At 39.3% G+C, this 16,106-nt stretch overlaps 1 protein-coding gene across 4 annotated transcripts in view; it reads left to right on the top strand.

Moving 5' to 3' along the window:
* LOC147114884 (acyl-protein thioesterase 1-like) overlaps window positions 1-14,986 on the top strand; it is a 65,229-nt gene extending 50,243 nt beyond the window's left edge. For all 4 annotated transcript variants that reach the window (XM_085992944.1, XM_085992946.1, XM_085992943.1 and 1 more), the window contains 3 exons: window positions 3,321-3,422; window positions 10,074-10,250; window positions 13,225-14,986. In XM_085992944.1, coding sequence (XP_085849070.1) covers window positions 3,321-3,422; window positions 10,074-10,250; window positions 13,225-13,278 — 333 coding nt within the window. In that variant the 3' untranslated portion in view covers window positions 13,279-14,986. The remainder of the gene's footprint in view (window positions 1-3,320; window positions 3,423-10,073; window positions 10,251-13,224) is intronic.
* Window positions 14,987-16,106: the final 1,120 nt, after the last annotated feature.

The following is a 16,106-nucleotide window of genomic DNA, read 5'->3' as shown; positions in this document are numbered from 1 at the left end:
AGAGGTGATTTCCGCCCCTCCAGAAACAAATCTAGCTCTCGCTTGAAGGAATTCAGCGAGTCCGCGTCCACCACACGAGATGACAGCCTGTTCCAGAGGTCCACTGTTCTCTGGGAAAAGAACCACCTCCTGACATCTAACCTGGATCTAGCCTTACACAACTTAAATTTGTGACCCCTGGTCCTCCTTCATCTATTTAATTGAAACAAACTGTTAACTTGAACATAATCTATTCCTTTCATTATCTTATAAACCTCAATCAGATCACCCCAAGTCTACGCTTCTCTATATGTAGAGTCCCAACTCTTTTAGCCTATCTTGATAACTAAGATGCTTTAGACTGGGAATCACCCACCATGTGAGGAGACCAAAACTGGACACAGTATTCCAAGTGCGGCCTGACTAAGGTCTTGTACAAGGACAAAATAGTATGCCTCGTCTTGTACTCAATTGTCCTATGGATACACCCCAGCACCCTATTTGCTCTAGCTAGCGCTTCACAGCATTGCTCATGTACTTTTAAGGATGTATGCACTAGAATGCCCAAATCTCTTTCTATCTCCACCTTTAATGCCTTTCCCTGAAAGGTGTATGAATGTTGAGCATTTGCCCTGCCCACGTGCATAACACTGCACCAGTCTTGAGCCCAATCTCCCAGCACATTAAGATCTGCCTGAAGCAGACGAGCATCATCTACAGTTCTAACACTCACACAGATCTTGGTATCATCTGCAAATTTGCAGATTGTGCCCCCAACACCTACATCCAGATAATTAATAAAAATAGTAAAGAGCAACAGTCCCAACACTGATCCCTGCGGTACACCACTGGTGACTGGTCTCCAAACAGATCCAAATCCATCTATAACCACTTTTTGCGTATGTCCTGCCAGCCAGTTCTGAATCCAGCTTAATATATCACCACTAATACCAGAAGCCCCTTATGTGGTACCTTATGAAAAACTTTTTGAAAATCTAAGAAAGTGTCTACTGGACATCCCTCATCTGCCAACTTTGTAACTTCAAAAAATAGAATTAGATTTGTAAGACATGGGGCCGGATTTTCCGACCCCCACGGGTGCATACAAGGTGTGTACGCACCTGTAGGGGCCTCGCAAGTGCCGGTTTCAGGCATGCGAATCGCATGCGCTAAAACCCGGCCCTTACAATCTGTCAAGAATCCCCTTGACAAATCATCCGCCTGCCCGGGAGATGGGCCTCCGCGGGCAGGGAGTTGCGCTTTCACCCACTGAAAACCTTTAAAAATCTTACGCCTGGTAAAAGCATGTGTAAGGCATAAGAGTTTAGTAAAAAAAAAATTAAAAATTTTTCACTCATTTATAATTTTAAAATACTTTTTAAAAAAGGTAAGTTTATTTTTAGCCCTGTAAAAAAAATTACATTTTTTTCAAAAAATTAAATTTTTGTTTAAAATATTTAATTTAATTCTAACAAATTTTAAATACGTGATTTAAAAAAAAAAAATTTAATGTTTAACTTTTTAAATGTGATCCCCATTCATACTTTTGACAGATCCGTGCGTAGAGACCTGTCAAAGGTGTGAAGGGGGATTCCCTTCTTTGGTTCCCCATGGCCCACGTGATCCAAGGGGCGCTTATGAACTGCATGCGCCCCTAGGATACCTGGGCCTCTGCGCATTTCGTAGAGCAGAGGTCTAGGATCACAAGCCTCAGGACCTACGGAGCCAGCAGGTAAGTGCGTAGATTTTGTCCGATCAGAGGCATCTGCACGCAGGAAACCTCTGATCGGAAATTCAGGGCCATGACCTTTTTATGAAGCTCCTTTAGGACCCTCTTAAAAATGATCTCTTTGACCTAATGGCCCAGAAATTCGGGTCCCCACAGGTGAGTACGCACGGAGTACTCGCGTGTAGGCCCAACAAAAGTGCCGGTTTCGTGCATACACTGCGCATGCGCGGGAAACCGGCACTTCCGTTCCCCTGAAAGAAGGGGTTGACAGGTCAAACGTGTGCGCCGGGGAGGCAGCGCATGCGCATTGAACTTACATTTTTTTTTCCAGGTTTTTCCTGGAGGGTAAGTCTCCAGCAGTTAAACTTTTAAAAAGCAGGCGCAAGGCCTGCTTTTAACAAGGTAAGTTGTGAATTAATTAAAATTAAAACATTTTTTCCCACAGGTTTATTATTGTTAAATACTTTAAAGAAAAGGTAAGTTTATTTTTAGCCCCGTTAGCAAATGTAATTAATTTTTTCAAAAATTTAAATTATTGTTTAAAATAGTTATTTCATGTAATTTATAGTTATTTTAAAAAATGTGATTTAAAAAAAAAAAAAAAAAATTATTTGAAGTTTTAGTGATGTTTTGGGGCTTATAGTATTTATAGGTTTGACAGCTCTTCCTGTCAAACTTATGAATGAAGCATTCCCTGCTACCATTGGCTCTCCATGGCCCACGTGATCCCAGGGGACGCATCGAACTAACTGCCCCATGGATATGCAAGCACTGCGCGCCGGCAGTTGGAGGAGGCCCAGGATCGGAATTCCACGGGGGCCCACAGCTCAACGGCCGGCGCGCTAGGTAAGTGCAGGTCGGGGGCTTGCACCCGCGGGAAGCCCCTGACCCGAATTTCTGGGCCATTGACTCCCTGTGCAGGTTGCTGAGCAACATCCTTGTAGGCTGGAGCTCTCCCTTTGTGCAAAGGCTTCCTATAACAGATACTGTTGTTCCAGTGGACTTTTGGAAGCACATACTTTCTACCCAGAGACATTTATGCGTAAATATAAGTCTCATTAGGAGTGTACAGTATTCATGAAAAGGAAGCTATATTAGAGGCTGTGTCAACCTGCATTTTCTACCGTTGCTGCGTGCTGTGTAAAACACATGAGAAGCCCCAGCAATAGCAAAAAAGTTTGTGTGGATATGATCCATAGGCTACCAGATAATGCCTAAACCTCAGAGGACCATGAGCCTGAAGTGGTAAAATGTGGGAAATCCATCTGCAAGTTACACTAGGCATATTTAATCTTAAACTTGTAAGTAATGCTTGCAACTACAGCTTATGGATAGGCGATCTGTTTATTTGTAATATGGTATAATGCGATGATATTTGAATTTTAAAAATCCAGTGTGTGAATTTGTAATGAGAATTGGAATTATTCCCTATTACTATTCCCTAATACGTTGTCATTGACCATTACAGACATGGATCAACAAAGTAATAGTTAGGCAGCATTCCTTTTAATGAAAGTTGAAGATTTGAAGAAAAATGTTAACATGAATAGTTTGTTATAATGAGGTTTAATAGTGATTTAATTCTTGGTTTAATTTATTCTGTATTCTGCAGGGAGGAGCTCTGTCATTGTACACAGCTCTGACAACACATCAGAAACTTGGAGGAGTGATTGGTCTTAGTTGTTGGCTTCCACTTCGGAACTCTTTCCCAGAGGTACTAATAAAATAATTCACACCCTTGCTTGATGTGATTGCTCAATGAGCAACAAAGTTCTGCAACAGTCTCCCACCAGGTATAAATAAGAGGTAGAAATTGGAGCCATTAAAGTATTCAGTTCTACACAAGCACCATGTCTTTTTTTAAAAGAAAAACCACTTTGAAAAGCACACAAAAACTGATTTTTGAAGGGGGTAAAGCTAGATTCTAAAGTACATGAAATACATTGTCTTCTTTTGGCAACTGTAATCTTATCAATACTTGCATTCTTTTTGTGATCTATAATGTGCAAATTTTGTGTGTTTCATCACAAACATGGTTGTTTTGTCACAAATGTGCTTGTTTTACAGATGTCTCATTATTGTACTGTATGTACAATTACTGTTATGTAATAACAGAAATGGTACCAATTTGTAATTCAAGAAATCACACCATTTTGTAAAGGAACAAATAGTGTTAAGTTTGTGCTACTTCATGGTTGCTATAAAGATAACTGAAAACTAAGAGTTGGTATGTTTGCTAAATTTCATTTATGACTAGTTTTTGTTGCTTTCTATTCCCCGTCCCTTCAAATTCTTACGCAATTAAAATGTAACTAGTTTTATTGATTATCTTAATGCACAAGATGCATGAAATGAAAACTACACTACACATGCTGTTGGTACTGGAAATATGAGACTATAAAATGAGAAGTCAATCAATTATGCAAAGGCACTAGCAATTAGAGATATCTAGTTCAGCTTGTATAAAACTAAACAAGATTTGTTATTGTTTATCAAGTCATATTTTCTTTTGTATTTTGATTTAACCTAACTTTCTTCTCGCAATTATTTCTATTTTTAAAAGAAAATCTCCTTTAGTACGGAGTGCAGCCGTACCACTAGCTGCAATGTGGTTAAGAAAATGTAATAACTGGAGTAAAACTAATGAACAAGTGATATTTGTGACATCATATTTGCTGGGCAAGCAGATGTACTTTCATTACCTTGTTTTATTTTTTCATCAAGAGCATTCCGTAATGCATTCCAATCTACTCCACAGGAAGCTGAGATCTCTGGTTAGGTGCCTTAGCAATGTTAAATAAGATAGCCAACTCTAAACCGCAGGATATTATTAATTGGATGTTTTTTGGTGAGAAAGAAATATACGTTGTTATTCTCCAGTAAGTTTGATAATAGGATTTGCTTGTTTATTTGGAAAATCTGACCACTTCTTCAGTCTTGCAATTTATTCAATTAGTGCTTTTTAAAGTTTGGAATTATTATTTTCAATATACAATTAACTCCCACTACATTGAGTTATTGGCAAGCTTGTTTCAGGGAACGTTGCTTCAGAAAAAGCCCTGCTGTTTAACTTGGGCTGTGCTGGTTAATACTTTCACAATTCATAAATGTTTTTTCTAATGACAACTTATCATTCTTGCTGTCTTTTTGAGCCTAAAATATTTTGTTTGCCATACATATTTGGAGTTCCACAATAATTTTCTATTTCCCCATGCAGTCACTAAATGTTTATAATCTCTATTAAAATTCACCTATCCAGTAAGTATCTTTTTGGTTTCCCTAACTTTTCTAGTGAATTGTTATTGCTGCAGCTACCTATTTTAAGTTGGCTCTTAAATTCACAAGAGCAGCACATATTTTAATATTACTAAAATGTTGCTTTACAATTTAAAACCAGTTTTCATTTGGCACTGTTTTAAGCGCTCTGAGATCAGGTATAGCACTGCCAGATGCGTAGTAAAGCTCCCTCTCCTGTGCTTATTTAGCTTTTTTATTCTATTTGCCTCTTGTATTTTTAAAAATGATTTTTCTGTCTCATCTTTCCTTTTTCTGTTTTGATTGTTCTTACCCCCCCCCCACTACTATTCTGATTTATCTTTTGTACCTTACCTGTTTTCCATCTTTCCCATGATGTTTATGCCTTAAATCTGTTCTTCAAAAGAAATGCTGCTATGTTAACATCAAGCACCAGGTATTGCTGATGTTGCACATTATATTGCATATTTTTAAAACTTTGCTATTGAGTTTTAATTACTAAGATGGCAGTTATATTTTGTACTACTGAGCTATCTGGGGAGTCTCTAGCCAATTTGTAAAAGATGAAAAAATCTTTTCCTGAAAATAACTTTTACAATATAGTCCTCTTTTCAAAAAGGTATAGGAAGCACTATGTGCTGAAACTACTCCTAGACTTTCTCTTTGAAAATGTAATTTATTTGAAACCGTTTAAAGCAGTGATATGGTGACAGATCTTGACCCTCAGAGTGGAGTATGTTTATACATTTTAGGGCTGTGTGTGTGTTTTCACGTGTGCTTTGCACTGAACAAAATTAGGAGTGTCCATTGCTTTGGAGTAGAACGTTTTCATCTACTTGGAATATATTTGACATCAAACGTGCTCTGGAGAGATACAGCATCAACTACTTGCTTCCTTCATTCTAACTCCAAGTGTGGAGTGCCCTCTGCTGTAGCAATATGATATTTCCTTTTCCCACATCAATCATCCTTGCAGTCTTTCTCAATTCTCAATAAAGTTTACACTGGCAAGAAAGGAGATGGCTGGATTTGAACCCAGGCCCTTGAGGTAAAAGGGAAGAATGTTTGTTCACTGCACCACCTAGCCCATTTCGTGTTTTGTCTTTATTTTGAAATGCTGGTTACTGGCTATTGTACTTTTGCTTTTTTCTATCCTGTTTTATTATTTGTCCTTTTTATAGTTGTACTGTCTTCCATTTTGTAGTTTCAATCTTTGCTTTCCAATTATTGGTATGTTTTAAATCCGGTCTGCAAGAAAGAGATCAGTCATGTATTGCGTTTGGAATATCCTCATAAAAGAAAAAATAAAGACTTACATTTATATAGCGCCGTTCACGACACAAGAAATAGGAGCAGGAATAGGCCACTTGGCCCCTCGAGCCTGCTCCGCCATTCAATAAGATCATGGCTGATCTAGGGCTCAAAGCCACTTCCCCGCCCGCTCCCCATAATCCTTCACTCCCTTATCTTGCAAAAATTTGTCTATCTCCACCTTAAATGTATTTAATGACCCAGCCTCCACGGCTCTCTGGGGCAGAGAATTCCACAGATTTACGACCCTCTGAGAGAAGAAATTCCTCCTCATCTCAGTTCTAAAAGGGTGACCCTTTATTCTAAAACTGCCCCTGCGTTCCAGATTTCCCCACGAGGGGAAACAACCTCTCTACATCTACCTTGTCGAGCTCCCTCAATATCTTATGTTTCAATAAGATCACCTCTCAGTCTTCTAAATTCCAATGAGTATAGGCCCAGCCTGCTCAACCTTCCCTCATAAGTCAACTCCCTCATCTCTGGAATTAACCTAGTGAATCGTCTCTGAACTGCCTCCAATGCAAGTATATCCTTCCTTAAATAAGGAGACCAAAACTGTACGCAGTACTCAAGGTGTGGTCTCACCAATACCCTGTACAGTTCTAGCACGACTTCCCTGCTTTTATACTCCAACCCCCTTGCAATAAAGGCCAACATTCCATTTGCCTTTTTGATTACTTGCTGTACCTGCATGCTAACTTTTTGTGTTTCATGCACAAGGACCCCCAGGTCCCTCTGAACTGTAGCATTTTGTAATCTCTCTCCATTTAAATAATAATTTGCTTTTTTATTTTTCCTGCCAAAGTGTATAACCTTGCACTTTCCCACATTATACTCCATCTGCCAAATGTTTGCCCACTCACTTAGCCTGTCTATATCCCTTTGCAGGTTCTTTGAGTCCTCTGCACAACTTGCTTTCCAACCCCTCTTTGTATCATCTGCAAACTTGGCTACATTACATTCTGTCCCTTCATCCAAGTCATTAATGTAGATGGTAAATAGTTGAGGCCCCAGAACCAATTCCTGTGGCACCCCACTAGTTACCGTTTGCCAACCGGAAAATGACCCATTTATCCCGACTCTCTGCTTTCTGTTAGTTAGCCAATTTTCTATCCATGCTAATATATTACCCCCAATTCCGTGAGCTCTTATGCAGTAACCTTTTATGTGGCACCTTACCGAATGCCTTCTGGAAATCTAAATACACCACATCCACTGGTTCACCTTTGTTCACCCTCTCCTCAAAGAACTCCAGCAAGTTTGTTAAACGTGATTTCCCTTTCAAAAAAACATGCTGACTCTGCTTGACTGCATTATGATTTTCCAAATGCCCTGCTACTGCTTCCTTAATGGAGGACTCCAGCATTTTCCCAACGACAGATGTTAGGCTAACTGGTCTAGTTTCCTGCTTTCTGTCTCCCTCCTTTCTTAAATTAGGGTGTTACATTTGTGGTTTTCCAATCCGCTGGGACCTCTCCAGAGTCCAGGGAATTTTGGTATATTGCAACCAATGCATCCACTATCTCTGCAGCCATTCCTTTTAAGACCCTGGGATGCAGGCCTTCTGGTCATCTTTTAGTCCCATTATTTTACCAAGTACTATTTCCTTAGTGATAGTGATTGTCTTTAGTTCCCCCCCTTCCTGTGGCCCCTTGATTATCCATTATTGGGATGTTGTTAGTGTCTTCTACCGTGAAGACGGATACAAAATATTTGTTCAGAGTCTCTGCCATTTCCCCGTTCCCCATTATTAACTCCCCAGTCTCATCCTCTAAGGGACCAACGTTTACTTTAGCTACCCTCTTCCTTTTTATATACCTGTAGAAGCTCTTACTATCTGTTTTAATGTTACTTGCCAGTTTACTCTCATAATTCATCTCTCTTATTTTTGTTTTAGTCATCCTTCGCTGGTTTAAAAAAAATTCCCAATCCTCTGGTCTCCCACCAATCTTGGCAACATTGTATGCCTTCGTTTTCAATTTGATATCATCCTTTACTTCCTTAGTTAGCAACGGATGGTGCTCCCTTCTCTTAAAATCTTTTTCTCACTGGAATCTATTTTTGTTGAGAGTTTCAACTGTCTTACGACCTCGGGGCATCACAGCGCGGCAGCCAATTTGCGTGCTCCAAGCTCCCACAAACGGCAATGTGTTAATGACCAGATAATCTGTTTTAGTGGTGTTGATTGAGGGATAAATATTGGCCAGGACACTGATAACTCCCCTGCTTTTCTTCGAAATAGTGCCATGGGATCTTTTACATCCACCTGAGTGAGCAGATAGCACCTCTGACAGTGCAGTACTCCCTCTGCATTGGAGTATCAGCCTAGATTTTTGTGTTCAAGTCTCTGGAGTGGGATTTGAACCCACAACCTTCTGACTCAGAAGAGTGTGCTATCAACTGAGCCACAGCTAAAAGCCAATAGTGTTTTTTTGTAGCATTTTTTTTGTCTTGAAAATTAATGGCATTAAACATTTTTGGATTAATCAGAAAATTATATATTTGACCTATTAAAATTATCATTGCATAATATATTTGTGAACCTTATAAATGTGGTTTCTAATTGCTTCCCAGCTTATTAACTATCATAAACCAAAAAATGTGCTTTAATGTTAATGCGGCTTTAGATGGGTTTAAATTTGAACCATACTCTCCATTCATTTGGACTACTCTACACTGAAGGATAGTTTTCTTTTATCTTTTGTTCCCCAGTTTCTGATTTAAAAATTTGCATGTGTTTTAACTGTATCCGTGTCCACACTACTCAATTATTCATTACACTATCACAAGCTTAGTTCATTACATGGTTTATAAACCATCAGCTGTGTACCCATTCCTAATGATATTGTGAATATATTTAAAGTTGAAAGAAATTGAAGTCACTAGTAACAATGATTATTCATTTCTTTTGCACCTGCAAACTCACAGAAATCACAGAAACCCCACAGTGCAGATAGAGGCCATTTCGGCCCATCGAGCCTGCACCGACACATATCCCACCCGATCCCCGTAACCCCATGTATTTAATCCCCCTAACACTAAGGGTCAATTTATCATAGCCAATCAACCTAACCCGCACATCTTTGGACTGTGGGAGGAAACCGGAGCACCTGGAGGAAACCCACGCAAACACGGGGAGAATGTGCAAACTCCACACAGTCGCCCGAGGCCGGATTCGAACCCGGGTCCCTGGCGCTGTGAGGCAACAGTGCTAACCACTATGCCACCGTGCTGCCCGTCATTCTTAGCTATAAAGCATGATTGTGCCCGTTTTTAAAAGAATCACCTGGCAGGAAAAAGCTTAGCGAGAATGTTTTATTAAACAAGATTCATTGCTCGCAGTTTTCCCTCCCTAATTTGGCTAAACTTGTGCCAAAGCTTATCCAGCTGTGATTGTCTCAGCAACCCAGTGGGCTAATTTTTTTATGTACTTGAATTGTGCGTACCAACAAAACAGTCTTGCACCGTTGCAAACAAAATCATTCCACAGCAGAAGAAAAATACTGTTACTAATGGATTTTTTTTTCTTGTACAATTGCAAATTGTGTGACAAGGTTACAGCCTTTGAGCTTTGTCTTCTGCATGTAAAAAGTGTAAATAAGACTGTTGGATATTTTAATTTGTATAGTAGCTGAAAACAGACTTGTGTTGAATAAAAAGAGTGCATAATTTAGAGCAGATACTGTAACATCATTTTCCAGATTTGTCATTTCTGTAAAGTTTATTGCACAATTTCAAAAAACCTTTCTCATTTCTATTAAGCTGTGGATCAACACAAGTTATTGTCATTTTTTTTAAGGCAGCTGCTAACGGTCCAAACAAAGATATTCATGCTCTTCAGTGTCACGGGGAGGCCGACCCGCTAGTGCCTCTAATGTTTGGTGCTCTCACTGCTGATAAATTAAAAACTATCATCAATCCTGACAACGTCACTTTCAAGTCCTATACAGGCATGATGCACGGTTCATGTCCCCAGGTCAGCAATTACATATCTTGAAGCATTAGAAGCTGAATATATTACTGAAAAGTCATCAAAAAGTTACTGTTTTGATGGGTTGTGTTAAATTTGACAGTTATAATCACTTTACTGCAATGTTTTAATATCTTAATCTAATGCACTAAAAAGCCATCTGATAGCTTAAAAGGGCAGTATTGTAGTTTCTTTCTCTTAAATACATAGTTTCAAGTAGAAGAAAGAGACTTTTTTGAAATGTGTAATATTTTTATTTATTTATTTATTGCCCCCACCCCTTCCTTCGACCCTAGTATCGCTAAGAAATTGCACAGTAAGCTGCTCCAATGGCTCATTGCTTAAATGTGTCGTTTGGTACAGAGTTACAGACTAGAAAGGTTCCGAATTTGATCCTTGGTCTGTGCCAAGTTTACTGTTCTTGGCCAGGGTGGTGGTAGAGGCTCTAGTTAGTCTCACCACTCTTGGATTTCAGAAGGAAAAAACACCAGGATCCTGCTACTGATTAGTTATTTAGTGAGCATTGTTAGAAATGTGTATGTTTGAATATCTCTCGATCAGCATCAGCTGTTATGTCTTCTCATAGCCAAATAACCTACTGAAACTCACTGTCTAGGCTCATATGAAGAATAGCCACTTGGGTGTGGTACCAGAGGGCAGCTGGCACTTATGGAATGCAAAGAGTTGGAATAAACGGGTCTTTTTCTGAGTGGCAGGCAGTGACTAGTGGGGTACCGCAGGGATCGGTCCTTGGACCCCAGCTATTCACAATATATATTAATGATCTAGACAAGGGAACTAGATGTAATATCTCCAAATTTGCAGACGACACAAAACTGGGTGGGCGTGTGTGCTGTGAGGAGGATGCCGAGAAACTACAGGATGATTTGGACAGGTTGGATGATTGGGCAGAAGCATGGCAGATGCAATATAACGTGGATAAATGTGAGGTTATCCACTTTGGTGGCAAAAACAAGAAGGCAGATTATTATCTAAATGGCAATAGATTGGGAGAAGGGGAAGTGCAACGAGACCTGGGTGTCCTTATGCACCAGTCGCTGAAGGTAAGCATGCAGGTGCAGCAGGCAGTTAAGAAGGCAAATGGTATGTTGGCCTTCGTAGCGAGAGGGTTTGAGTACAGGAACAAGGATGACTTGCTGCAGTTGTACAGGGCCTTGGTGAGGCCACATCTTGAGTATTGTGTGCAGTTTTGGTCGCCTTATCTGAGGAAGGATATTCTTGCCATGGAAGGAGTTCAGCGAAGATTCACCAGGCTGATACCTGGGATGGCAGGAATGACGTATGAGGAGAGATTGGGACGATTGGGCTTGTACTCGCTGGAGTTTAGAAGAATGAGAGGGGATCTCATTGAAACTTATAAAATTCTGGCAGGACTGGACAGACTAGATGCAGGGAGGATGTTCCCGATGGTCGGGGAGTCCAGAACCAGGGGTCACAGTCTAAGGATAAGGGGTAGGCCTTTTAGGAGAGAAATGAGGAGGAATTTCTTCACCCAGAGAGTGGTGAACCTGTGGAATTCTCTACCACAGAAGGCAGTAGAGGCAAATACATTAAATATATTCAAGAAGGAGTTGGATATATTTCTTAAGGCTAAAGGGATCAAGGGGTATGGGGAGAAGGCAGGGACAGGGTACTGAGTTTGGATGATCAGCCATGATCGCATTGAATGGCGGAGCAGGCTCGAGGGGCCGAATGGCCTACTCCTGCTCCCATCTTCTATGTTTCTATACCATAGCATGGATTTGTATCCTCGAGAGTGGAGAAAATTGGAACAAACCTCATCAGTTTATAAAATGCAATGCATCAGTTGTTTGCCATTTATATTTTTTAAATAAAATTGTATGCAACTCTATACAGGAAACTTTGTGATATCCGACGGGACCGAGCTGTTGCCGTCCCATCAAAACTGCCGGACAAATCAGCGCTAATGTTAAAACATATGAAGCTTTTGAGCTCCGTATCTAGCAACAAACCCTGTTGCTTAGCAACAGCTTCTAAACAGTCCTGTAGCTTGCAAGCATCTCTGTAGCTAAGCAACAGCTTTAGCTAGACCTTGCAGAGCCTGACTGGTGGGAAAAAAAAAAGCAACGAAAAGAAAAAAAACTTACTGAACCGACTCCTGAATTTTGCCGGTGGCTCGAGCATTCCAGACAGTTAACCTCCGGATAAACCAAAGTTTCCTGTACCACCTTCAATTTCTCAGGAACCCCACGCCCCCCAGAAGTTAGCAATTTAAAAGTTGATTGTCAAGCATCATGGGGAAGAAAACTTAATTTTCCAAATCTGAAATGAGCAGATTTACTCCTAAATAATCTGAACTAGAAATATAGCTCCTTGGGAACGTCTTTGTACTGTGTAGATATCAAAACACCATCAATAGGCAGTTGTACTAGCAGTTACCAACTTTATTTTAATTGGGTTTTTAAGTATGTACATTTTATGAAGCTATTATAGTGTACATTCATATTTTCTGAAGCTATCATGTGATTAAGGATACATGTACTTATATATTTGTGTTTAATCATGCGCATTATATAGTCGTGGACATTCCTGTGCATAGTTTAGAGCCAATACACATCCTGACTGCAAGGTTGTTGCAGGAGGAATGTTTCTTCACAAGGTTGCTTGAACTAGGGGTGATGCAGGTCAGGGAGCCAAGGCAGCTTGTTCAGCACTGGGTTCTGGGGATATTTAGGCTTGGAGATGGTGGGGCGGAGCCTTGCATGCTGGTGATTGTGTTGTTTGGGGTTGGTGCCCCTCATGGCTAATGGGTAGGGTGCTGTGCTGTGTTGATTGGGTAGTTTGTGTTGAATGGATCTCCAAGAATAGGCCACAGACTCTCTGGTACTGCCCCTGCTTCAGATGGAAGGCAAACACCACTATGCTGATTGCAGATGTCCCATGTGTTAAAACCAGCTTACAATACAGCAATTTTAATAACATTTTGTTTTAAAACTAGGAAATGATGGACGTCAAACAATTCATCGAAAAGCAGCTACCTCCAATCAACTAATATACCATCAGAAGCATTTTTCTAAGAGGCTGCACCAGCATCTGATAATAATAGACCCTAATCCTTCCTTTCACTTACCTCTAAGATGCCAGTCATCCATCATTTTAACACTTGCACATTTTTTCACAATTTACATTTTGTAATTTTCACAAAGGAACTTTCAATGTTAGAATGAGATGGAGGCTGCCTGCTAAGTTTATAAATGCTGAATGCTGTAGTAATTGCAGGGAACATTTAAGCTGCTCCTCCTCAAATGTTTGAGCATTCTAATCTTTACTCTGTCCAAGTATAGTTTGCTTTGACTTCTATCTTGACTGAGTGTGGTGACGGTTGTCTGTATGACCTTATGGAAAAAGATACAAGAAACTAGTTTCTATAAACTCCCAAAAAGAATGTCACTTGTTACTGGTATTTTAATACAGCAAATGTTACTGGTATTTTAATACAGCAAATATTAATATAGAAAATCAAAGGTCATATTTGATAACCAAAGGTACTTATTTCAAAATAGTAATAATTGCATTTCCTGTAAGTGTACTGCTCTGGTTAGTGTTTAAAAATGCACTTCTCAAAAGGGATGTTTTAAATCCAAACAGCACAGTATGAAAAAACAAGAGAAGTAAGTGATCTGTTGAAGAACAAATACTGCTTTGAAGTTACCGTATAATATACTGTCAAAACTGCGCATGAAGCCAAGTGCAGCATAACAATTGGTACTTTATCATTTAAATAAATACAGCTTGTTCAAGGCAACATTACTTGGTGTAATACAATATACCAATTTAAGAAACAATTATGAGTTGAATAATTATTAGTTTCATTGTAGTTGTCTTCGCTATATACATTTCCCCAAGTTTAAAGAACTAAACTGTGTAGGTATAACTTTATATGATTATATATTCCAGTTAGATTTGTGCAAAGGTTATAATGGTGGATATGGCTTGTGTATTTTTTTATTTACTTTTTGTATGATGTGAAATTTACCTAATGTTTAAGTATTACATTTTTAAACTAAATGCAATCTTAAGAATAATATTGATTCATCTAGGTCTGATATGTGGCTTGTGTGACACACACAATCCTAGAATGTAAACAGGTTTCAGTGACAAACATACGTCATGATTCTCAAACTACCATGGTGAGATTTAATAGAAGCATCAACATTTAAGTTTGTGGTCATCATTGGTACAATGTTTAATTTATTTTTGAAAATTGGCTTTTGTACAGGAATTGCATGTTTAAAAATATCTGTATTAATTGCCATGAATACCAGGCAAAGCACCTCTTCAAAACAAATGTGATTTACCATCAAGGTTGAAATATTGCAGAAATAAACTATATTCCAATTGACTACACATGAAAATGTAATGGAATGTTTAATTGGTTTCACAAGTAAAGACATTTTGATTGTGCAGTAAGTATAAAAAGTTATTTGGTAATGTATTAACAATTCCAAGAAATGTACCTAACTACCTAGGTTAAAGCTAATATGTATGATATGAAGACTTTGTTAAATAAATTTGTAGATGTGATAGAACATCCTACAGTTGCTGTACAACATACTGTGAAGCAGTGCTGATGATAACACCTGATTCACAAATATTTGTCAAGATTTACTATAAATGTGCCCTATTTTTAGTGCATATAGTCATTTCAGAGAATGAACCAAGAACATGATTTAAAAATAAAACCACCTATTGATACTCGACCATAATAAACTCCTGGGTTGTGTGCTATGTTTTTCTACTCTTTTTTTTTCTACTGAGTTATTTGATTTCTGTTGTTAGGCTGAAATTGCTAAGAATAGAATATTTGCAAATCAAATTCAGTGTGGATGAGGTAGATGAGGGCTTTGGCCCAAATGTCCAAACTATGACTAGTGGGCTGCTACCAGAGTTCTACTTGTGCTTATTTTTCTTATTCCCTGGTTTGTCCTGGTTGAATTTCATGGGCCTGGAACTTTATAAAAGGACTGCACTTAATACTGTTGTCACATTGGTGGATAAATCCTCAATCAGAAAACCAAGATTTGAGATATATGCAAATTAATGAAACACTGAAACTTTTTGTGTGATCTTTGAGGCTCCATAAACCCATGCAGGCACCTAAACACAGGAAGGAAACCTTAAACTCCCTGTCTTATCTGATTGTAGGTGAACTAATTGCTTGATGATATATTCTGGTTACATGAAAGGGTGGTGAAATGGATAGGTACAGGTTTAACGAGATTTGAGATTTCCAGAGTAGTCTGAAGTGATGGAATAATGCTTGCACTGGGAAATTGAAGTTTAAGTGATGGAAAAATACTGCACCATATATTGGTGTTGATCAGTACATTATGTAAATATAAACGCTGTAAATGAAAAAAATGGAATTCTATAAAGTACTACACAGTAAGGTCATGACAAAGCTCACACAAAATAAACATTCCAAACCAAATTTCTAAATCAAACCTGCCATATTGCATACAAACGTCATGGAATGCACAAGGGTGATTAGTTTAGTGCCTGTCTTCCATGTGCCTTTGTCCTAGTGCTTTTACGCAGTGCTACCACAGTGACTGCAGCATGGCTGGTGAAAGGGTGCTGACTTTCAGGTGATACTGCAGATGACCTTGAGCAGCTCGGCCTAGAAGGCCCGGCTTCAGACTGCACCATTTTGGCATAGGCAGCAGCAGTGTGGGTTGGCTGACTGGCAAGGGCATTGGTAGAGTGGCAGTGGTGGGAGGATGAATGTTGTCATCCTCCGAGAGGACAGCAGGTTTGTGCTCCACAAAGCCACTGCCACTCCCCTGGGGTGGTGGCTCAGCAATCCTAGTAATATGTTGG

Source organism: Somniosus microcephalus, chromosome 7 (genome assembly GCF_052327205.1).
Source record: "Somniosus microcephalus isolate GS21.2 chromosome 7, FLI_Smic_1.0, whole genome shotgun sequence".
Classification (NCBI taxonomy): Eukaryota; Metazoa; Chordata; class Chondrichthyes; order Squaliformes; family Somniosidae; genus Somniosus; species Somniosus microcephalus.
This window is presented reverse-complemented; position numbering and strand designations above follow the sequence as displayed.